A 24,813-nucleotide genomic window follows, 5' to 3' on the forward strand; every position below is an offset into this window, starting at 1 on the left:
AACATTATAGTAAAAAATAACATTGAAGTTATATTAAAAGTGGGGGGGGGGGGCTAGTGGATCTATGCATTTCTCAAATTGGAGAAACACTTAATGGAATATTTTGCTTCCTTAAGTATATCCCAGTGTCACACTTTTACTTAGAGTGTGCCATCTAACAATGTGAGAGTTGGAAATAAAGAAGCTACTGGATCTTAAAGCTTGGTTTGGAGGGAGACCACAACTAGCTACCACCAACATCAAGTGGAGACCAAGTTCTCACCTTCTTACTAGTTTAATTTGGGGTTAACTGTTAGAAAAACAGCAGTACCAAACCCCCAAACATGTAGTTAATAGGTATTAAAGCTGTACAAAGTTTCCAAATTTTAACTACAAGATGAATTTTAAACTTTAACATTTGTTTTGTCAAAAGAAATGGACAAAAGGGAATTCTTTTGTCCTCAGAGGTATGGTATATGAAGAAATGAGACAGATTAAGAACTTCCACATGTCTGTATGGCACAGCTTCTAAGGATTAGAACATTCAATACAGTTTGACATTAGTTTCTTAACACAAACAGCAGGGTTTACCAAAGCTTGTTCAGCATTTTGCTATCTCCGTTTTTTCAGCTGCAATTAAACAGCTACTTAAATTTGAGAGAAGCAAGACTTTAATGAAGAATGCTACAAGTTATGGACAATAATTAGTTCTCATTTTAAAAAAAGATTACAGAAAACACTTTACTGAAATTCTTCTTTTGCTAAAAAGACAGTCGTTAAGGATCTGAGAGACAGCAAGCACAACACAGTACAAAAGGAGAAGGGAATGTTGAATTCCAGTGCAAGACACTAACACAGCACAATTAGGGAACCAGGCGGAAGCAACCATTTCACAAAGAATGGAATTAGGCATTTATACTTAATCAGGATTTTTTTAAGCTTTAAAAGTCCAGCATAAAGAAGGGAATTGGGAAGAGTGGATGGGGACAGGGGCTAAGCTTATCTACAATCACCATTTTACCAAAAAACACACTGGTTCAACCACGTGAGAAGTGGAGGTTAAACCTGCCTACAGAGGCCAGCAAATAGAGCAAATGCCAAGGCAGTCACATTTCTAGGTGTCGATGTCACAATTGGCTGAACAATGTTTAAAGGGACTCTGATTCCACCAGGACTGGGCTCTCATCAACCTGGGCTCACGACAGTTGAAGTTCCTTTGCATTTGCATCAGAAGGCCAAAGCTTTACCTGGAAGAAGTTCACTCCAAATAATGCTCATGTTGCTGGTTTTAACAGGTCATGGAGTCAAAAGTGGCTCCTAATAGACTCCACCATTTCCTAGGAGAAGGTTCTACTGATTACCAGGGATTTAAATTCAAGCAAACCACTAAAGAAGGGAAATACTAATGGTATTCTGGCACTGTACAAGCTATGTGCCTGTCATCTCTGCCAAGGACATGGGGTGGACTTGGCTTTGTTTCTCAGCTCCATGATCTCCAACTGTGATGAAGTGGAACTGGGACCTCTCCCACATGAGAGGAGGATGCCCAAAATTCTCATCCCAGCCCAGCTTCTGAAAGAAACAGCAGACTACCAGGGGCTATTATTAGGAACCATGCTCCTGTGAATTCTGTGGAAATGAAAGCCTGTTTCAGTTCATGCCAAGTCTTTTCATGGTCCGCCAGCGATCCTTAATCATCACAGCTGTTCGGTTAACAAATGGGTAGTTTTTAGAAATGGCAGCCCAGTTTCCTTCTCCATACTTCTGCACTCCAGCCTTGACCCACTCGCTTTCCTCTACAGTCCACTTCTGCAAGGGGAAAGAAAAGAGAGAAGCAAAGGATTTATCACCACCTGTTCACTCCACTTACATTTTCATATAGTGAAGAGGTCTAGGAGAATAATCTGAACCCAAAGAAAGGATTTATACTCTTAAAACATGATACAGATTATAAGTTAACACCATGGATTTGAACATTTACTAATTCTCAGTTGTCTTACTGTTGTGTCCTCAACTAATCATTTCTGCATTTAGAACTTTAAACATCTATTGTTTATGGTTGGGAAATTTGTCAGCTTTCTGACCTAGATTTTTCTTCCAGAGAGTAACTACTACTTTAGTTTGGATTATCTGAAAACTACAAATTTTTTTACCAGGTGCATGGGTAGTCTATGCCTGAGAAATGTGGGTACTTATTATTTTACCTCTCTTCTACCGCTACAACCAGAAAAGATTAGAAAAGACAGTTTAAAAAAATTACCTGCTTTTTTGTTGTATTGGTTGCACTCTCTTCATCTGGTGCTGCTGGAAAACATTACAAGCAGACTCATATCAGAGCTCACCTTTCTCAGCACAACCCACAAGAAAAAGACACACAACATCGCCAAAGGGAAAACTTGATTCAGATTTTACAAACTTTGAGAGAATAAAGGATATCACTAAAGGATAATCTGTCTTTGTCCTTTGCTTGCAAGATACCAATCATTTGAGTCCATGAGAATCTGTACAAAGCAAATACTTCACAAACAGGCATTCAGTAAACGGTCAGGATTTCAGGCTCTTTAGTAAAACCAGTATCGTTTTCTAAACTTAACTGAGAACTGTGGTATTTAAAATCCTAATATATATATTAATATATGTATATACTCCTAATATACACATACATATATGTGTGAATATGTAATATATGTATTTGTGTATATACGTACACCTATGAGTGTGTGTGTGTGTGTGTATAATTTGTTAACTCCTTGTTTACCACTGCTTTGAAATAACCCAGTTTTATTGTTTTTTAATTTCCAAAATATTAGATGTAAGTAAAATTTGGCTCAATTCCTCAAACAAAAAGAATGGGGTAATTATTGCTTCCCACTCCAACAGACCATGTAAGATCTATTCAGATTCTACCTTTTCATCATTATGGCTATAGGTCAGGCTTCATAAAACAAGGACCAAGATAATTTTTTAAAGGACCAGAGGGCTACAGGAGGGTATACCAGACATGCCATCTCAAGCCAACAAGAGCCAGTTAAAAAGCTGTGTAAGGCAAAGTTGCATAAACGTGGAACCTGCTGCAGGGTCTGCCTTAGCAGACATCACTGTCCCAGGTATGCTTCCTAAAGAATGAGGGAGGGTAACGCAGAAGAAGGGGTACTTACAAGAGCAGATTATTTTTAAATTATGAAGTATTTCCTACTATATATAGTAGAAGCAGATTTCTGAAACTGACAAATCTGGACTGCATCAGAAGTAGATGTTTTCTAGAACTTTTATATCCTGTTTTTAAACATATTTAATGCCACTTTTATTAACCGTTATTTCTCCCATCTTCTGTGTAATCTTGATTTTGCCAACTATGTTTTTGCCAACAAAAGGTAATTCTTAAGGACAAAACCTTTGAGACCGGCAAAAGATTACTGGTTGCTGCTGTGTTACAAAAGTCTTCAGCTTTTTTACAGTAAACCTTGTTACAAGACTAAGGTTTAGCATGTAGATATTTTCATTAGAGTGCAAAGTATGTGGAAGGGGGGGGAGGATCCTAATGCAAATGCTATGAAGCTTAGTATTCATTAAGGGAAAGTAACATTTCTCATCTTGGGAAAAAAACATTTACTATACAGAAACTGGTAAGAGACCATTTAGTTAAATAAGAAATGTAGGGAATGACCACTTCTACCTTTTCTAATTAAAATACTTTGGGAAGAATATCAACTACCATTAAATATAGGGTTTATTAAACCAAACCAAGAATTTTCTTTTAACTGTAAAATGTTGCTCTGATAGTCTCCATTCTTTAATAGGAAAAGACAAAACTGATTCCTCATGAATCACTATATGGAACTTTTAAACTTTTTTCTATTTTGGAGACAAGCAGTTTCTGGAACACTGATGTGACAGTAGCATGCATCTGTACTTCAGCAAGTGTCAAGGAGAGAGACCAGTGAGAATCTTCTGGCTTACCCTGAACTTGAAACAGTTCGTCCTCTTCCACCCAAGTCTCTTTTTCTTCAACCCCATTAGAGCTGTTCCACTTGCCTTTAGTTACTCTGAGGTAAAATCAATGAGAGGACAAGGTGTAAAACAAAATCATCCCAAACTCAGCACTGAATACATCACCATCCCCTTTCAACAACCTGTTCATTTTCCTGGGGCTTTCTGTTTGGTTGGTTTGAACTCCTAAAGATTTCAGCGTTATTCTAACCTAGAAGCTGCAAATTCCTTCCCCTCTGTCATAGAGATGCTCTGTTCCTATCTCTGGAGTGTTCTTTTTTTTTTTTGGAGTGTTCTCCTTTTCCTCCCCATTCCTCAAGCCCAAGCCCACGGTCCAGTACCTTTCACCAGTATCATACTAGCCTCTTAATTGGAATCTCTCCCCTCCAGCCCCTTCTCCTTCCAAAGCCACCTGAACAGTCATCCTAAACTTACAGATCCCTCCTCTATTCAGTGATGCTTCTCACTGTGTAAACAGTTAAGACTAAATGGCCATATAGGGGAGCCAAGATCATCCAGTCTGGCCCATCAGTTTCTCATCAGTTCCTCCTCTCCCCACCAACATCCCTGCCACACCACCCACACACTCACTCAAACAGGACAGCCTCACCCTCCTCTCTCCTATGAGCTCTACTTTCCTGCCTCTGTTTAGTTCTCTCTGCTTGGGATTCCCTTCCCTGCCAAGTGAAGTCTTTCAAGGCCACCATTCTCAATGAAGACTGCCCGACACATACAAAAATCCCTTGCTCCTCTGCTTCCACTGTACTACACAACCATTTCACGCCATACCTGTAACCATAAGCACCTTGACAGCAGAGACCATTATCCTCATTTGTCTACCCCAAACCCTTGCACCGTAACACATACCCTAACAGAAGCTGGAGAGAGATTAACTAAACTAACAATTGGATTATCAAAGAGCCATAAAGGAATTATACTATCAAAGATTACAGTAGTAAGCAAACAAGAATCCTCCCTGTGAACATGAAATTTTTAGTACCTAGTTGCAACCAAAAACAGTTCCAAAACTAAAAAATAATCCAAAATCCAAGTTGCTAAATAAATGGAATTATATATTGTCTTACCGTACATAGCACAAATCCGACCTCAGAATTATAACATCCTTTACAAAACAAACATGGAAAGTATCTGAACTAAGTTTTGAAGAATTTATAGAGATCAAAATCACCTGAAAAACCTGACAAGGGAGCACAGACAAACTGCTGTCTTCTTCCCCACTATGAAATTTTGTTGCAAAGCCTGTGGGGGTATTTTTCAAATGAGCAATGAAAGCAATTTGCTTAATAAATGCATACACTTGAAAAAAATTTCATAAGTTTTCTATACAGTTACTTAACTGACTGAGACAAATAGTGAACTCTTGTTTTTAAATTAGATCATAACCTCCAAAAGGTATTTCTAAGAATAACTGATTTGAGACAGAGTAAAAATTACATGAGGTTTATCCATCTCAGGATGTTAGCTGTGTTAAGTACTGCTCATAAATAAAAGTCAGGATCAGAGTTTAAGTTTTCCATCAATTTATCCAAGTCCTGGGATAAAACTGGTTTTTACCTCTATGTCCATCATTTTCACCTAAGTGGCTGGTCATTCTTCTGTAGACTGTCTTTGCAGATCACTTTGGTAACTTTCTGCGCCTCCTCTGAACTCAGCATTTATTACATATATAAACGTTTCAGTATTTCCTAACTTCTCATGTTGTAGACGGGGCTCAGACCTGGTTCTCATCTTGACTGCTAGCTGGCTGTGCAGACTCCTGGCTCACTGCGCTCCTAAGTGGTGAAGTTAGAACAGCTTAATGGTCTTAGAGGGGTTGGCAGACTATAGCCTGTGGCTACTGGTTTTTGTAGAGCCCTTGAACTAAGAATGGTTTTTATATTTTTCAAAGGGTGGTAAAAAAAAAACAAAATAATATGCAACAGAGACACAAATGGCCCACAAAGGCTAAAATGTTTCCTTTCTTACCCTTTTTTTTTTTCTTTCTTTCTTACCCTTTTATAGAAGTTTTGCTAGTGGCCCCTTAAATTCCGAGAACCAAGAACTGTTACTTTGTTTGGTTGATAAAATACCTCTTAAGCACTAGTTCTGTGCCAAGTGCCATGAGGGATATGAAAGCCTAATAGTTGTGGCCCCATCAAGGTGACAGACCCTAAGCCTGCCTTCCCTGCCTCCGATTCCACTGGCCCAGCCTCCCCTGAGTCCTGATTGCGCAGCAGGCTCCACCACCCTCCTCTCCTTTCCCTCAGTGTTGGTACAAAAGCTGTCAGTGATGTCTGCTCAGAGGCTTTCAGATTAGGTGTATTAGATTTATTTGGGGCACAGCAAAGCAGATTAGAGAGCACTCCCCATCCCTTCTCACTCAGTAGTCAGGAACCCAACACTGCAGGTTATTGATATGAAGCCCCTCTTGAGAATCTCTGCCTGATAGAACAGAATAGGAGCTAAAATCTGGCCCATCTACCTTCCAGACCTTTCTCCCTTCATCCTCTCTGTGCACTGTATTCTCCTGCCATACAGACTGCATGACAGTTTCTGGAGCATACCAGGCTTTCTTGAGCTGTAAGAGGTTCCCACTGCCCAGAACCCCACAGCTCCCAATATGCTGGATGACTTCCTACTCATTCTCCAAGGCTAGCCCCTCTGCAAGGTTGCCCACCCACAACTCTGCTGCCCAGGTCAGCTCTTCTTCCCTGCAGCTCCCAGGGCACCTCACATAAGCTTCTTCTAGAACCAGAGTCAGGGAATCCCTTTTTTCTATAAAGTGCATATAGTATCTTAAGCTTTGCAGGCCTTACTGTCTTTGTTGCAACTACTCAACTCAAGGTAGCAGCCACAGACAATACATAATTCATAAGTGTGGCTGTTCCAATAAAACTTTATTTACAAAAACAGGCAACAGGTGGACTTATCCAAGAGGCCATAATTTGCCAACCTCTGCTTTAGAGTACCCATCCTTCCTCATACCCTTGACAGATCCTTCCATTTATAAAGCCACTGTAATCATACTCTTTCCAGTTTCCTCATCTGTTCATGGGAGCAACACCTATACTTCATAGAATTGCTGTGAGAGGCAGAGATCAGGTATCAAATGAGGATAATTGTGTGTTATTCAGCTTGCCCAGCCAATGACTGACTCACTTCTAAATGCAGATAGTGGTATATAGTGCAGAACTGTGCCTGAGTATAAATCACTTATCAGATGCCACAGCCCCACACAGTACCTAGCACAAGCATGCTGGGGCATAGGTCCCCAAACATCTACAACAGAGTGCAGAAGTAGAGATGGCAGTGACCTTAGATCAGTGAGGTGATCACTTACAGCAGGTTGACCAGGGGAAGTTTATGGAGGTGAAGCAGCTTGGTGTACATGGTGTATCAACATGGGTTTTTGTGTCAAGACTAACTAGGATTTAAAAATCCCAAAGCCCAATTTTGCCACTTTTTAGCTGTATGGCTTCCGATAAGTTAGTAACATTTCTGAACCTTCCTCACCGATAAAATGGGGCTAATAAATCACTCAGAGTGAGGAGTGTAGATATTAAGATAATTGAAAGTGCTTGGCCCACAGAAAGTATTTAGTTAACATCGCTTCTCTTCCCTTTGAAAGACAGATGGGGTTCTGACAAGCGATGGAAGAATGATAGTCCAAACTGGGGAATGAGAGGCAGCAAGAAGAGCAGAGTGACAGAAACAGGGTTAAGGGGAGCAAGCAGACCAGTCAGCCTAAAGGAAAGATCCACAAGAGGGCACAAAGGTAGCAAAACTGAAAGCCAGGTTGGGGTCATGAAGTGGAGCGAAATGAAAGCACTCTAACCACTGCCCCACAGAGCCTAGCAGAATGTGAGAGATTAGTATTTACTGAATTTGCCAAGTTTCAAATGTCCATTGAACATGCAAAACTATAAATATTCATAAATCTCTTTTAAGGATCAGAGTATAATGTGGCCCAATTCAAACAAACTTCTTGTAAGAAGACTACTATTTAGCAGTCAAGGCACTCAGCAGTTCACTAAAAATGGAAGCAGTGGTGAGTAGGAGGCTCTGACACCCTTCCACTCCCACCTAGTGCAATGCCTGGAAGCCCAGCACAGGGCTTCAGAACTGGCAGAATGGCTATGATGTCCCTCCCCACCCTGAGTCACACTCTAGAAGTCTGAGCAAGCCTTGGTGGTGAATAACGTAGCTGAAAGTTACTTCATTCATGGAAGCAATACCAGGCCTAACCAGGACCACCAACCAGCCCCCAAACTTCTACAAAGAAGGTCTTCATACTTGGGATTCTTCTCCCCAGGGAGGGGTTGGTTGAGGACAGTGGGCTTGGATGGTGATGCCGGTGTGACCTCCTGGGAAGAGTCGAGGCCTGAGCTCGGCTCAGTACTCTGGCTGTCCTCCTCCAAAACCAGTCTGCTTATTGTCATGCGCTTGGTCTTGGGCTGCAGTTCAGAGCCACCCTCACCCTCAGTGGGGGCAGAACTTTCATTATCATCTTTTCTTGTTCTCTTGTTTTTGAGGGCTGGTGATGGTGGGCACACTTTATTAGGAAAGACCATATCCTTCTGGTCCAGTTTTGAGAAGGCTGCCTCAGAATCTTGTGCACTGGACAGAGTCTTGAAAGCTGCTTTCAGAGTCCTAATCCCAATGGTGGTTGGTGTGCTCTGTAGCTGCCTACAAACAACACAAACACAGAGAAATCAGTTTCATCACTGCTGAGGCCTGTCCAAGCAGCTGCAACTTTTTCAAACTGTGAAGCTTCAAATTATAGACTCAAGTTGAGAACTCTTCATTTAAAAAAAAGGAAAAGTGCGTGATACAGCCTTTATTTATAAGCACTTCCATTTATAAGTGTTAAGCAGAGGTTTTAAATATGATATGTAAATTGAATTATGAAGCTTAAACTTCAAGAGAACCTAAAAGGAACTAGGGCCAAAGATACTCCCTCCAGAGACCTCTTCAGCAGGTGCACTAATCCGTTACTCTGCATGGACTAAAGCAATGCTTTCCGTTAATGCAAGAGCTCTGCAGAATGTCTAACAGCTATAAGTCCATCTGGATGACCAACTGATAATCCAGCAATCTCACCTTCAAGTCTAAACTCTTCTTCCAGCCGTCCCAGTCCAACCCTCATGTGAGACTAGTTAAAGAGTGGTCTCAATTCTTCCCTGTTTCTCCTACAATACACTTATAAATGGGATCTTGAGAATTCTCAGTGAGGGGCATGCCACAGTCTTGGAACAATAAGAAACTGCCTTTTCAAAATAAAGTTCATCGAGCATTTGGAATAGCTAGTATGTTTTAAGTAAAGACTGTAAGGAGAAGGCAAACTGGCAGCCGGCATGCCAATCCTAGCTGGCAGATGTGTCTTATCTAACCTTTTTTTCTTTCCCCTTAATTAGACTAACTACCAACATTCAAAAATTGGGAAATCTCAAAAAATATTTTTTGCAACTATCACACAAAGCTGGAAAGCATGCTTTCTCTGGGTCGCAGTCCCATGCCCTCAACTGTATTGTCCTGGACCCACTTTGCTCCTTTACATCTCCTACAGGGCCCTCAAAGAGATCTCTGCTTTGTTAACTGGTCTCAGGAATTTGATTCACAAGTCTAAACGCTGTATTGAGATAACATATCAACAGGGAAGTACTGAGGCAAAGACAGAGAAACAGAAGGAAAGAGCCTTTGAAGAATAAATAGCCAGTCGGGAACTTCTGCCTAAGACCTAACCTCCTGTTTTCAATATTCCCATTTTCCCAGGGTGTGCTCTGTGAAACCCACAGTGCCTTCCTTGAGTAGCTCAGTAACATGTTAGGAGGTCAAATCACCAGGAAGAACTGACTCTGCTCTAAGATGACGACTATGCTTCCAACTACCTCTGTTTTTCATCCCAACATCACAAAAGTGCATCCCTCTTACCTGGCAGGTTCTCTGAGTGGCTTTTCCACAGGCTCTGGTGCTGGCTGAGGTTGTGGTTCTTTCACTGTGGCTGAGGCGGAGGACTCAGATTTCAAAGCCTTTCTGGCCATCTGAGAAAGGAAAAATATCGTCAAGAAGAGGAAGTCACAGAATTTCATTAACTCTCTGCTTTTACCATGAACATATTCAATATGCAAGCATGTTTCATTTACAAACCCAATTTAGGCAAAGACTACAGGAGGACATAAAAAGGGAGAAAACTTAAAGAACTGTCTTAAATTTCTTTCTTCTTTCCTTCCCCACACAATGGCTCATAGTTTTCTATACTAAAGGAGAACTCAATCTGAGTAGTACTAAAAGGATTTTGATGTTGCAAGAATTCCAAACAGTTATTTTGGACAACAAACTAAGTGATTTTACTTTATGTCTCCTCTTCTGTCCTTTTACTCTCACCCCTAATCTAGTTTCTGAATCCTACATAGACCTTTGGGGTCACATGCAAAAGCCAGACTTTTGGTTTTCTTTGAAACTTAGAATGACCAATGTTTCCAAGCCCCACCGTGAGGAGGTAGGGCTCTGCGTCATCCAGGTGACTCTCCAGGAAGCGCAGCATCTTCTGCTGGAAGGTCTCATAGGAGAAGTTCTGGATCACAGGGTGGGCCAGGTTCTTTTCACGGATAATGTTTAGGAGGTCATTTCTCAGCTTCTACACAAAGGACCAATAGTAGAAACATGAGAAAGAAAAACTCCAGTAAAGATTCAGTGATGAGTTAAGACAACACTATCAGAACTTTCTCAGTGCTGTCAATGAATAGCACTGGGAGAAAAGGAAGCCTACCACAGTGTGTAACTGTTGCTGCTGCTAAGTCGCTTCAGTCGTGTCTGACTCTGTGCGACCCCATAGACGGCAGCCCACCAGGCTCCCCCATCCCTGGGATTCTCCAGGCAAGAACACTGGAGTGAGTTGCCATCTCCTTCTCCAATGCATGAAAGTGAAAAGTCAAAGTGAAGTCGCTCAGTCGTGTCCCACTCTTAGCGACCCCATGGACTGCAGCCTAACAGGCTCCTCTATCCATGGGATTTTCCAGGCAAGAGTGCTGGAGTGGGGTGCCATTGCCTTCTCCACCACAGTGTAGAACAGGTCAAAAATTACTGACCAGTCACGGTTGGTTACTATGTAGCTATACAAAAGGAAAAAAAAAAAGATGAAGAACTTAGGATCTAAAGTACCTTTCTACTTTTACATATAAAGACTTTTAAACTTTCAAAAAAGATAACCGAAACAGATGAAAAGCTCTGTATGTACTAGTATAAAAAGATCTCCAAGATACATTAAGTGAAAATAGCAATTTAATGGTCAAGTTTGTGTGTAGAATACACTCACATATGTATGTGGGAAGAACAGGAAGACTGGATATATGTGTCTGTCTGTACATACACACATGCACACTTATTTGCCTACATATGCACAGAATCTCTTAAGGAGAAAAAAGCATTGGTTCCCTCTAAGGAGAGGAATGAGATAGCCAAGTCAGAGATGAGAGAATTTTCACTAAGCTATTTTGTTGTATTTATGAATGTTGTATTATATACATGTGTTAACTTTTCAAAAATAAAATTTATATTTATATATTAAAAAAAGAGCAGGGTACCAGCAGAGTTTTTGACACCAGAAAACAGGCGTTGAGTCCTCAGTAAGGCAGATTCTCAAGTCTGCAGGATCAGCATTTATGTAAATAAAGTCAGATGTGTTAGTACCGGTGCTGATCACTAGTTTTGTCACACACCTGGCAGAAATGGTCAAGTAAATGATTTCTGTAAATTCTTCAAATTTTTGAAAAGCCATTCTAACAGTAAATTATCTTAGATATAAAAGACATGTTCAAGATACTGAATATTAACATTCCTGACAGAGAACCCTTTCCCTGTTTCCCCATAAAAAGCAATGAGCTGGATATAGGTAATGGAAGCAAAGTATATCAAATTTACCTGAGTTGTAGGGTCCTTGGACATATGTTTTTTCAAAATTTTTGAAGCCTTTTCAAATTCTTTGTTTTTGATACAAATAATGACTGCCTAAAAAAGGAGGAAAAATTTTTTAACTGTTGTAATAATGAAAGATATAATCAGAATATCAAATATCAAAATAAGCTCTACTGAAAAGTAAAACTGAGTCTTATATATCCAAGAACTTTTCACATTCTATCAAATTCCTGTATAAAAAACTAACAATTATTTTTCAACTATATGAACAACTGTGTAAGGTACTACAGTGTGTAATGTACTAGATTTTCAGTATTCAGTTCAGTTCAGTCACTCAGTCATGTCCAACTCTTTGTGATCCCATGGACCGCAGCACACCAGGACTCCCTGGCCATCAGACTCCCAGACTTTACCCAAATTCATGTCCATTGAGTTGGTGATGCCATCCAACCATCTCATCCTCTGTTGTCCCCTTCTCCTCCTGCCCTCAATCCTTCCCAGCATCAGGGTCTTTTCAAATTAGTCAGCTCTTCACATCAGGTGGCCAAAGTATTGGAGTTTCAGCTTCAACATCTGTCCTTCCAATGAACACTCGGGACTGATCTCCTTTAGGCTGGACTGGTTGGACCTCCTTGCCGTCCAAGGGACTCTCAAGAGTCTTGTCCAACACCACAGTTCAAAAGCATCAATTCTTCGGCGCTCAGCTTTCTTTATAGTCCAACTCTCACATCTGTACATGACTACTGGAAAAACCATAGCCTTGACTAGATGGACCTTTATTGGCAAAGTAATGTCTCTGCTTTTGAATATGATATCTAGGTTGGTCATAACTTTTCTTCCAAGGAGCAAGTATCTTTTAATTTCATGGCTGCAGTCACCATCTGCAGTGATTTTGGAGCCCCAAAATATAAAGTCTGACACTGTTTCCACTGTTTCCCCATCTATTGCCATAAACTGATGGGACTGGATGCCATGATCTTAGTTTTCTGAATGTTGAGCTTTAAGGCAACTTTTTCACTCTCCTTTTTTCACTTTCATCAAGAGGCTCTTTAGTTCTCATCTGCATATCTGAGGTTATTGATATTTCTCCCAGCAATCTTGATTCCAGCTTGTGCTTCCTCCAGCCCAGCGTTTCTCATGATGTACTCTGCACAGAAGTTAAATAAGCAGGGTGACAATATACAGCCTTGACGTACTCCTTTTCCTATTTGGAACCAGTCTGTTGTTCCATGTCCAGTTCTAACTGTTGCTTCCTGACCTGCATACAGGTTTCTCAAGAGGCAGGTCAGGTGGTCTGGTATTCCCATCTCTTTCAGAATTTTCCACAGTTTATTGTGATCCACATACTCAAAGGCTTTGGCATAGTCAATAAAGCAGAAATAGATGTTTTTCTGGAACTCTCTTGCTTTTTCCATGATCCAGCAGATGTTGGCAATTTGATCTCTGGTTCCTCTGCCTTTTCTAAAACCAGCTTGAACATCTGGAAGTTCAGGTTCACATATTGCTGAAACCTGGCTTGGAGAATTTTGAGCATTACTAGAGTGTGAGATGAGTGCAATTATGCAATAGTTTGAGCATTCTTTGGTATTGCCTTTGGGATTGGAATGAAAACTGACCTTTTCCAGTCTTGTGGCCACTGCTGAGTTTTCCAAATTTGCTGGCATATTGAGGGCAGCACTTTCACAACATCATCTTTTAGGATTTGAACTAGCTCAACTGGAATTTCATCACCTCCACTAATTCAATATTACATTGGAATTAAAAAAAAAGACAGCTGATAACAGCAGAATCTGATCTACTGGATTACAGACCATTTACTCAATCTGAATAGGGCCTCCTATGGAAAGGCAAAATGGACAGAAGACCCCTGGAACAGGTGGTTTTGTTCTTTTGGGATGCACAAGCTTTGATGTAACGGGGAATGAGAGGAGGATATACTGCGGGGTGGACAGGGGGAGGGACTTGCTGACCAGAGGTCCACTAGTGGAACTCAGGCCAATTCAGTAAGAGAACCAGCACAGCCTCTCATACTATAAACCCCAGGGGGCTAACTCCACAAGCAGCACAGAAAACAGCACAAAGTTCCACATAGGATGAGAAGGTCTCCTCAGTCACAGAGAAAAAGGAGAGTCAGTCAAGAAACCTATGTTCTATGTTCCAAGAGCACACACACAGTGGGCAAATAACAGTGATTGAAAATTAAAAAGGATATTTAAAAACATGTGCACATTTTTTTAAAAATGAGGAAAGCCAGGAAAAAATTGGTACCACCTGGAGTTATCTAATAGGATAAAGTAGCTAATTTAAATACAGTGTCAAAGAAACATACCTCACACACACAAAAAAAGGAAGGAAAACTGTTCCACAGATATTTTCAGTTCTTCACAGGGAAGAGTTTAAGGAGGTACATACAGATCAAAGGAAGGAGGACTAGCAAGGGAATTCAGAAAATACAAATTTCTGGTGCTTCTGTCCTCAACAGGCTGAGCACAACCATATAGGGCAAAGGAAACTGGCGTCACATGCTTCTGAATAGCAGTTACAACACTAAGTTCCTGCTGCCAGGGAGGGGATGAAGTAAGTCTTTTCATTTTAATCAGATCATCATATTCACTTTTACATCATTATCAGCAGAAAAACTATACTAAGACTATACTTACTTTCTTGAAGAATACAAAGGTTTTACCTTTTATAAATCATTTAGGTCCTATTATGTTTTAGCTCTTTTTAGGTGTACTGTTCTAACACGTGTCAACTCCTGCGGCCACCACAATGATGCCAGAGCCACGGATCCAATAAACCTCCCTTATGCTGCACTCTATAGTTACCTCTTCTCCACCCCTAACCCCTCATCTTTTCACCATTTCATCTCTTCAGAATGTCATGTACATGGTATCATATAAATGGAGTCACTCAGCTTAGTTTTTAAAGGATATAGCCTTGAGTCTGGCTTCTTCCCCTTAGTGTAATGCCCTTGAGACCTGTGTCTTTCCCTTAGTACAATAATGCCCTTGAGATACCTTTCTGCATCCCCATCAGCAATGTATGAAGATTCCAGTTGCTCCATATTCACACTCACACTTATTAGTGTTAGAGGAGTTTTAAAGTTTAGCCATTCTAATAGGTATGTGCCAGAATTTCCCCACTGTCTAAATGGTGAGCCTCTTTTAATGTTATTTGCCAACAGTATATTCTCTCTAGTTGTTTTCTTTGGGGTGTTTGTTTTCTTGTTCATTTTGAAAGGTCTTTAGATATCTTGGATATAAATTCTTTGTCAGATATGTGATTTGCAAATATTTTCTCCCACTCTATAGCTTGTCTTTTCATTCTCTGAACAGTGTTTTTCTCAAGTTTTAATTTTGATGAAGTCTATTTCATGCTCTTGTGGAGCATGCTTTTAGTATCATATCTAGAAGCTTTTTACCTTAAGTCCAGGACATAGTTTTGTTTTTTTTTTTTTACTGTTTTCTTCTAAAAGTTCTATTGCTTAACATTTAGATTACGATCCACTTTGAATCAAGTTTTTGTAGGAGCTTTAGGTCAAGGTTCCTTTATTTTTGCATATGGACATCCAGTTGTTTTAATTCCATTTATGGAAGACTATCCTTTTTCCACTAAAATTCCTTCACATTAAAAATATATATATTTATTTGGCTGCATCAGGTCTTAGCTGTGGCATGCAGGATCTTTCAGTTGCAGAATGTGGGATCCACTTCCCTGACCAGGGATCGAACCCAGGCCCCCTGCATTGGGAGCGCAGAGTCCCAGCCACTGGACCACCAGGGAAGTTCACCTTCACATTTTTTTGTTAAAAATTAATCAGTCATGTTTGTATGGGTCTATTTCTGGACTCTGTCTTCTGTTCCACTCATCTGTCTGTAGTCATGAATACTGTAGCTTTATAGTAATTCTTAAAATTGGGTGTGAGTCCTCTAGCTTTGTTCTTCTTTTACAGAACTGTCGTGATTTTAGTGTTTTTTTTTTTTACCTTACCATATGTCATCTAGAATCAGTCTAACAGAAAATCCTGCAGAGGCTGTGATTAGAATTATAGTAAATCCATAGGTCTGTTGGAGAGAATTGACATCTTAACTATATTAGGTCTTCTAATCCATAGACAGGGTATTTCTTTCCATTTACTAGGTTGTGATTTCGTTAGCATCTTGTAATTTTTCCACATACAGATCCTACATTTTTTGTTTGTCTTTGGCTGGCTGGGTCTTCGTTGCTGTGCGTGGCTTTCTTTGGCTGTACTGAGCAGGACTACCGTCTGGTTGCAGTGTCAGGCTTCTCCTTGCGGCGGCTTCTCCGGTTGCAGAGCATGGGCTCTAGGACGCGCAGGCGTCAGCAGTTGTGGCACGTGGGTTTAGTTGGCATGCAGCATGTGGGATCTTCCTGGACCCAGATCAAACCATGTCCCCTGCATTGGCAGGCAGATTCTTAACCAATGAACACGAGGGAGGTCCCACCTACATGTTGTATTATTAGATTTATACCTAAGTATTTTTTCTTTTCTTCTTTGGAACTATTATAAATGATACTGTTTTGATAATTTCATTTCAGTGCTAGCATATCGCTGATTTTGTGTGTTGATCTTATATCCTGCAGTCTGGCTAAACTATTTATTATATAGCTTTTTGATATATTCCATGGAATTTTCTATATGGATAGCCATGTGATCTGAAAAAAGGGACAGTTTTATTCCTTCTTTTCCAATCTGTTATTTTTCTTGACTTCACTGCACTGGCTAGGTCTTCTAGTATGATGTAGAATGGAAGTGAGAACAGACAGCTTTCCCTCATTTTGGATCTTAGGGTCAAAGCATTCTGTTCTTCGCCATTAACTATGATGTTCCCCATAGGTTTTTTGTAGATGCCTTTTGTCAGGTTGAGTAAGTTTCCTTCCGTTCCTAGTTTGGTCTGTGTTTTTACCATGAACTGATGTTCAATCTTGTCAAACGCTTTTTCTGCTTCAATTGATATAATCATATGATTCTTTCTTTGGACCAGCAGGGTAAAGTACATTCATTGATTTTCAAATATTGAACCAGCCTTGCATTCCTGGGCTTTAGTTTCCCCATTCTGCCACATACTAACTGCATCTGCATCCAGGACTAAGCATCAGAATAGACAAAAAAAAAAGTGGAATCCATTTCAAGTTCTGGGAATTACAGCTCCACTGCTAAAGAAAAAAGGTTCTCTTCCTTTGGTTTTAGGTGCCTGCCCCCCTGCCACTGTAATCATTACTATGTCACTGCTGCCACCAGTGTGATACTGCCTGGGTGCTAGGATAGAGAAGGGGGGAAAAGGAAGGAAAAAACCCCCTGAGATTTCTTCCACCCTCTCTGACCCTTAGCTGATTCCCTTTCCTACTCTTCAGACCAGAGAGAGAGCTTCTCTTGGAGTTATTTCTGTTGACACCTGGAGTGTACTTCCAGGTTCAGAATCCTTCAAGTCCAGGCCTGGTGATACTAGAAAGGGGAAAAATGGTCATCTACCCATCAGCAGTTTGGTAGACTTTCATACTCTGGTCTTCTCCATTTGCTTACTGCCCTTTACATTTCTGTGTTCTCAGATAGCTGCTCCATTCATTCTGTCCAAGATTTATACTTGCATTAAGAAAGACAGAAGAGTATGCTTATCTATCTTCCCTAGAACTGGAATACAGGCCCAACTGTGTTTAATTTGTGAAACAGGAAATGTGAATGCTTTCAAAATCTAAATTGAAAGCCTACCTCCAAAGTTTGTACTATGAGCTTTTAAAAACTATGCATTAATTTGATTCCCAGGAAGTTTTTGTTTGCTGCTGTTGTTTTTTTAAGAGATGAAACTTTGCTTTTTGAAAACTTGGAAGTTTTGAGAGATAAGGATAATTTCTTCTCATGTATCTGTTAAGGTTCTTATCATGTAAGCAACAGCAATGGTCTCTGGATAACTTAAATAAAAGCAAAATTCCAAGCACATATTTTCAAAATAGCTGAGATAGGTTTATGTTGGAGGAAATGCCAGAAAGGACCTGAGAAGAGAAAGCCAAACTCACAGAAGTGAAGAAAGGCTAAAGAAGCAAACTCAGAAAGAAACCTGGATGTTAAGGAACCACAAATGCTCAAAAAGCCTTGACAAAGCTTTCTGTTTCAAGAAATTAAAATTTTAAGACAGTGTGAGATGCACCAGTCCCTCAAATGGGGTAAGTTCCCCCCCAAAGAAAACCAAGGTGGTATCACCAAAGGTGCACAGCAAAAGCAACACATAAATGTTTCCCCAAGGACATGCCATATATGTTATTCTCCTGTGTTCACAAAAACCTGGGGCCTCTTTTAGTTATAAAAAGAAAACCAACATAGTGTCAATATCATTAACAGCTTACAGAAGCAGTTCTCAAACTTTTGGTCTCAGGATTCTTTATACTGTTAAATGTTAATGAGGACCCCCAAAGAACTTTTGTTTACATGGGTTATATCCATTGATATTTACTGTTATTAGAAATATAAAACATAAAAATTCAAGATATTTATTCATTGAAAAATAACAATAAACTTATTACAGGTTAATATAAATAACATATCTTCATGAAAACTACTTATTTTCTAAGACAAAAGTTTAATGAGAAGGGTGGCATTGTTTTACATTTTTGCAAATCTGGCTTAATAGAAGAAAGATGGTATTCTGCTTCTGTATTCATTCTGTTGTGATATGTTGTTTTGGTTGAAGGATATTAAAAAATTACAGCCTCACACAAAGTTGAAAAAGGGAGGATTATTTTAAGAGCTCTTTTAGAAAATGTGGATATTCTTCTTTGACTCTGCACCAAACTTTGGCAAGTGAACTTTTCATCATTATTATATTAAAATGTGATAGTCTAGCTTGCACTTTTAATGGATCTATTACCCTTGAATGGTTTTGCAATACAATTCATTGGTCATTTGGAAAATATTGGTTTACTGAGCTATGATCTTCCATGTGTTTGATACATTCACTAAAAATATTTTCAAAATCACAGTTATTAATATTATTATCAATCATATCAGAATTAAGTATTGGAAAGATACGCAGCATATGAATGTAGGTTTTCCAAAATTCTAATTTTCACCTGAAAAGCTTAAATTTTATCTCTGGCAACACATGCTCCCAATTGTTTTCCATTGACATGACAAGTTCACTCTGCTGTCTCAAGAAAATGACTACCAGATTTACCACATCCAAAAAACCAAACTTTGTCAATTTCAAAAATGGTGTTCCATTACAAAAGCAGCTAGGTCAGCATGCAGCCCAATCACACAAGTACTTTTCCTGAAGAAAACCATCATGTTTTGGTATGCAATAGAAATACTACAGGAAAATTTCCTATTTTGTCAGATGAAATATTGAAAAAACATTTTGTTCAAGGCTTAATAAAATTATAATTTTTACTGCTTCATCAGACATTCTTAGGTGTATTAATAAAATTAATTAGGCTTAATAAAATTAATTTCTACTGCTTCATCAAAGACATTAACTGAAACTGGCTTTTTTTTAACTGTAAGCATGTGCCAATGAAGAAGACAATGACTACTAATACATTTTATTATTGCTTTGGTCATGCTATGACACCAGAAATTTTACCCATCACTGCTTTTGCATCATCAGTGTAAATGTCAGTGCACTGAAAACCTCAATTAACATTTTGGCATTATTATGAAAATAGTTTTGAACCCTTTCAGGGTCCCAAAGACCTGCAAAGATCCCTGGACCATGCATGGAGAAGTTCATACTTAACAAATAACTTATTTGATAAACTTTAAAAAACAAATTTAATAAACTTTACAAAGCTTAAAAATACAACAAAAAGCCTCAGTGAGCCTAGGCATTCCAAGATATTTTCCTAAAGATGACCACTAACAGATTCTATGACTAAATAAGAAATTTTTTAAATAAATAAACTGGAGAGACAAGTGATACAACATCATTTAATAACTTGGATATTACTATGGTAGCCAGCCTCTAAGATGGCTCCCAGTGATCCCCACCTCCTGCATAGTCCCATTCCATACACTAATCCAGCTGGTCAGGTCTACGTGAACAAGAGCATATGGCAGAAGTGGTAAGTCACTTCTGAGATTAGTTTATAAAAGACTACAGCTTTCTCTTCTCTTCGATCACTACTGCTCTAGGGGAAGCAAGCTACTATGCTCTAAGTAGCCCAAAGGAGACACAAGAACCTGAAGTCTTCAAGCCAACAGCTAGCAAGAAAGTGAGTCCTGCTAACAACCAATGGAGTGAGCACAGAAGTGGACTCATCAGCCCCGGATGAGTCAAAACTCAGATAACTACAACCGTAGCAGGCAGCTTCACTATAATCTCATCAGAGACTTCCAGATAGAAACACAGCTAAATCACTACCAGATTCCTACCCTGAACTAGCACCATTTCTTCCCATTCAAAAGATTCTTAAGCTATTTTCCAAGTAGGCATGGATTTCTCCTTTGCTAATGTCTTTTCTGGCATTTTATCTCTGACACAAACCTGACTCACCGATACTAAAAATCTATTCTTGTAATCATTCCTCCTTGGAATGGGAATTTTCTCAGCATTCTTTGCAATACCAAAAGTAGATCCTGCCCCAAGGTCCTTAACTGAATAAATAAAGTATCGGCATCCCACACAGTTTTTTAACTTTTTTTTTAAACAGGGTGTCTGAGTACCCAGCACACAGCCAAGGGTCCGAAAGTCTTTGCTAAGCAAGGTTTTATCTCCTACCTCTCTGCTCTTGAGATCTCATCCTTTTAGGAGGTGCTCTTTTCTTACCAATTTCCTTACTTTCACCACCAAGACAATGCTGAGCTATTGTTGTTCAGTCCCTATCTCTGCATCTGCTTCCATACCCCCAGCCTTAGTTATTGGAGAAGAAAAAGCTTTTTCTGACTGGTTTCCATGGCCACTTCAGTGTTTTAAATATAAATAAGTTCCACTACTTAAAGCTAACTGAACCATAACATAGTTCCAGTCCCAAGTTTCTAGACACTCTACAAGCTTTTTTCTTGTCAAGAACACTGCCTGCACCAACCTCCTACCATTACTGTTTTTCTAACTTGCTGATTATCTCAGCATCTCTGATTTTGTCTGCTCAAAGGGAATGTTTCTTAAGCCTCTCAGTAATTGCATGAAAGAGCGCAATGCAGTCCCACATTTTCCAAGGCACCAGCTCTTCTCCTTAGTCTATAATAAACAAGGGTGACCATATCCTAGGCCAGTTACTTTTAGCACTTTCAACATGCTGCTCTGAATGGTACAACCTCCAAAATGTCATTCTTCAATGCCAACTCACTTCCTGTGTACTGTGGCCCCTCCTGTCATGGCCACAAGGAAGACCATCAAAAATCACAAAAGCTGAGCACGTGCCTCAACAGTCCTTTCCAAGACTGGGCTAGGAAGAAGGGTCACCTGATGAAGTAACACCTGTGTGTGTGAGTTAATGTGTTTTGAGTGTGCTTACTTGCTCTCTCTCCATCCCTGTCTGTCCTCCACCCCACACAGGAAAGATAAGCACTGATTCCTCAAAGAACTCTTATCTTTGTTAAAAGAAAAAAGAAATTAAAAATAGAGCCTTACAGCCTCCTTGACCAGTTTTCTACTGGATTCGATCACAGCCTCTGTCAGTGTAAATTCTGTTTTAATCATCTCCAGCACATTGATAGCTGATTCCAGTGGTGTGAGCTCAGCTTCCATATCAAAGGAACAGTCTAGGACAAAAAGCACAGTTTTCACTTTAACTGTTTTCTAAAGAGCAGAAGAATTATGTCTATATATATATATATATAAAACATGCAAATATAGTTAAGACTTGCATTTAATTTGTTGATATCCTGGCTACAGGCTTACAAACATGTTAAGGGTCCAAATTCAAATCCCTGAATTTCAAGTGACCTTCAGTAATTTTCAGGACAGGTAAAAAATTGTTTTTTGTTTTTTTTTTTAACACATGCATATGCATCTTAAATATCAGAATCAGATACAAACAGAAACTATAGATCATTTTGCTAAACAGCTGTCAAGATCAATTTAGGAAAAGAAAAAAAAAAGGTGCTCATACTTTAAAAACCCTCTACTATGGAGGAAAAATGTCCATCTTCACATAATTCAATTTAGATAGCAACAAAGTTGGGGCGAGCAAGAAACAGGTGGGAGGAAATAAACACAAAAAAGCAGCCAAGAGAATACTAAGTGGAGAAAAGTAGAGCCAGATAATAAACTCGTCCTAGAAGGAAAAAGACCACTGTGACTGAAACATAAGAGCCCACCTTAACCCCGAATCCTTCAGGATGTAAGTTTGAAAACAGTGTAACCCTAAATAAGCTAAGAGAATAACATAAAAAAATAGCCATACCTAAATTTTCCCCTTCTTCAATGCGCGACAGACACTGCATAACCCGCAGCAGCCGAGACACGGTATGCTCCTTCCCCAAGGGCCTGACAAGCAAAGCTGGGAAAGAAGACATCGTTGACTCGGCGACCCCCAGCCGCGACACGTGGGGGCGCGGGGAGTGTGCACAGATCCCCTTCCCAGGAGCCCCCAGCCTCCTTCCCCAGGGCCGGCCCTCACCCTGCATGATGTCCCGGATCTGCCTGAAGTCCCCGTACCGGCTACCCCGAAAGGCCCGCAGCGCCTCGTGGAAGTAGAACTTGAGCACCCAGCGGTTGACCGCCTCCTCCAGCCGCACCTCCCCCGCGCCGCGCTCCGCGGCTCCCCCAAGCCCGGGCGCGTGGCGCCCCCGCCGAGCCCGCCCGCCGCTACGGGACGCCCGCCTGCCTGCCGCCCTCCCGCTGCTGTCGCTGCTCCCGCCTCCTCCCGCCATCGCGTCTGATCGCCGCGCGCCCTCCCCGCCCTCCCTGCCGGGACGCTTCCTCGACTGTGACGCCGCTGGGTCACGCACGACGCCCGGGCCGGAAGCAGAGCCCGCCGTCCCGGCTCCCGCGGCCATGATACGGACGGCGTTCCGAGCCGCCCGCGGGCTTCTGGGAGGGAAAGAACCGGAGGCTCCCAGCCTCCCTCTCGGACCCCGTAGATCCCAGTGTGCTGGCCGCAATGCCTGCTGGGAGTTGAAGTCTATGTTGCCAAGACGGATACACTAACCACGGTTTGCGGTTGCCAACTCCGAAATTACGGAACGTTAGAGACGCGGGGCTATGTGTAAACTATTGAAAAATGCGTGCATCTTATTAAGCATTTTTAAAATCGTGAAATGTAATATGCAGGGAGGAAACTTTATTCTAAAGTTTACGTTTTGCGTTTTAGTAAGTAAAGCAAAAGGCCAGTGTTAACCCATCAGGGGTCAAGAAATAGAATATGGTCGGCACCCCAGAAATCTCTAAACATGTAAGACATATAATCTTTAAAATTTTTTTATTTTCTTTTTATAAATTTTCTTTTTAATTTTTTTGTTTTTTTTTTAAATTTTTTTCTAAGACATAATTTTTTAAAATCACAGAAGTAGCACATATAGAACAATTAGAAAAAATAAAAAGTATAAGTTTAAATCAGCTATTAATATTAACATTATCCCACATGAAAAGAAAGGTTGAAATTTAGGTTTATAGCTTTCCAATATCTTGTATACCTATTTCGCTGTGTGTGTGTAGGTATGTGTGTGTATATATACAAAATTGAGATTATACTATGTATATTTATGTAAACTTCAATTTGCATCCAACATGTAATGAACATCTTTGCACGTCATTGCTTTTTTTTTTCCTATGGTGTCTTTAGCAGCTACATAACATGGTTCCAAATAGGAAAAGGAGTACGTCAAGGCTGTGTATTGTCACCCTGCTTATTTAACTTATATGCAGAGTACATCATGAGAAACGCTGGACTGGAAGAAACACAAGCTGGAATCAAGATTGCCGGGAGAAATATCAATAACCTCAGACATGCAGATGACACCACCCTTATGGCAGAAAGTGAAGAGGAACTCAAAAGCCTCTTGATGAAAGTGAAAGAGGAGAGTGAAAAAGTTGGCTTAAAGCTCAACATTCAGAAAACGAAGATCATGGTATCTGGTCCCATCACTTCCTGGGAAATAGATGGGGAAACAGTGGAAACAGTGTCAGACTTTATTTTTTGGGCTCCAAAATCACTGCAGATGGTGACTGCAGCCATGAAATTAAAAGACGTTTACTCCTTGGAAGGAAAGTTATGACCAACCTAGACAGCATATTCAAAAGCAGAGACATTACTTTGCCAACAAAGGTTCGTCTAGTCAAGGCTATGGTTTTTCCAGTGGTCATGTATGGATGTGAGAGTTGGACTGTGAAGAAGGCTGAGCGCCGAAGAATTGACGCTTTTGAACTGTGGTGTTGGAGAAGACTCTTGAGAGTCCCTTGGACTGCAAGGAGATCCAACCAGTCCATTCTAAAGAAGATCAGTCCTTGGTGTTCTTTGGAAGGAATGATGCTAAAGCTGAAACTCCAGTACTTTGGCCACCTCATGCGAAGAGTTGACTCATTGGAAAAGACTGATGCTGGAAGGGATTGGGGGCAGGAGGAGAAGGGGACGACAGAGGATGAGATGGCTGGGTGGCATCACTGACTCAATGGACGTGAGTCTGGGTGAACTCCGGGAGTTGGTGATGGACAGGGAGGCCTGGTGTGCTGCGATTCATGGGGTCGTAAAGAGTCGGACACAACTGAGTGACTGAACTGAACTGAACATTTTACCAATGAACCAAAGTCTCATTTATCTAAACAACTACTGTAAGGGGGCTTACCTGGTGGTTCAGGTGGTAAAGAATCTGCTTCCAATGCCTGAGAAATCCCATGGACAGAGGAGCCTGGCAGGCTACAGTCCCTGGGGTCACAAAGAATCCGACACAACTGAGAGACTATCACTTTCACCACCATAAGTTATTCTGTTTATTTCAAAATTTTGTAATTCTAGACTATCTCAATATTAGAA

General features: G+C 40.4%; 2 protein-coding genes across 5 annotated transcripts in view; one reads left to right on the plus strand and one right to left on the minus strand.

Moving 5' to 3' along the window:
- NIP7 (nucleolar pre-rRNA processing protein NIP7) overlaps nucleotides 1-24,813 on the plus strand; it is a 66,870-nt gene that overhangs the window by 10,008 nt on the left and 32,049 nt on the right. The window lies entirely within an intron of this gene.
- Nucleotides 256-22,857, minus strand: TERF2 (telomeric repeat binding factor 2). Of its 4 annotated transcripts, none has more exons than NM_001354464.1 (10): nucleotides 22,462-22,857; nucleotides 22,246-22,341; nucleotides 21,471-21,601; nucleotides 11,890-11,976; nucleotides 10,460-10,606; nucleotides 9,901-10,010; nucleotides 8,263-8,655; nucleotides 3,940-4,025; nucleotides 2,240-2,280; nucleotides 256-1,788 (listed from the first exon to the last, which is right to left on the minus strand). In NM_001354464.1, exons 1-10 carry the CDS (start codon nucleotides 22,838-22,840, stop codon nucleotides 1,630-1,632), a joined length of 1,629 nt encoding a protein of 542 aa, NP_001341393.1. In that variant the 5' UTR covers nucleotides 22,841-22,857; the 3' UTR covers nucleotides 256-1,629. The 4 variants fall into 4 exon arrangements, 3 of the variants coding, with proteins under 3 accessions (NP_001341393.1, NP_001341392.1, XP_059732539.1); NM_001354463.1 differs by having other exon boundaries at nucleotides 2,240-2,283; XR_009491144.1 differs by lacking the exons at nucleotides 256-1,788; nucleotides 2,240-2,280 and adding an exon at nucleotides 5,545-5,762.

This window comes from Bos taurus, chromosome 18 (assembly GCF_002263795.3).
Source record: "Bos taurus isolate L1 Dominette 01449 registration number 42190680 breed Hereford chromosome 18, ARS-UCD2.0, whole genome shotgun sequence".
NCBI classification, from domain to species: Eukaryota; Metazoa; Chordata; class Mammalia; order Artiodactyla; family Bovidae; genus Bos; species Bos taurus.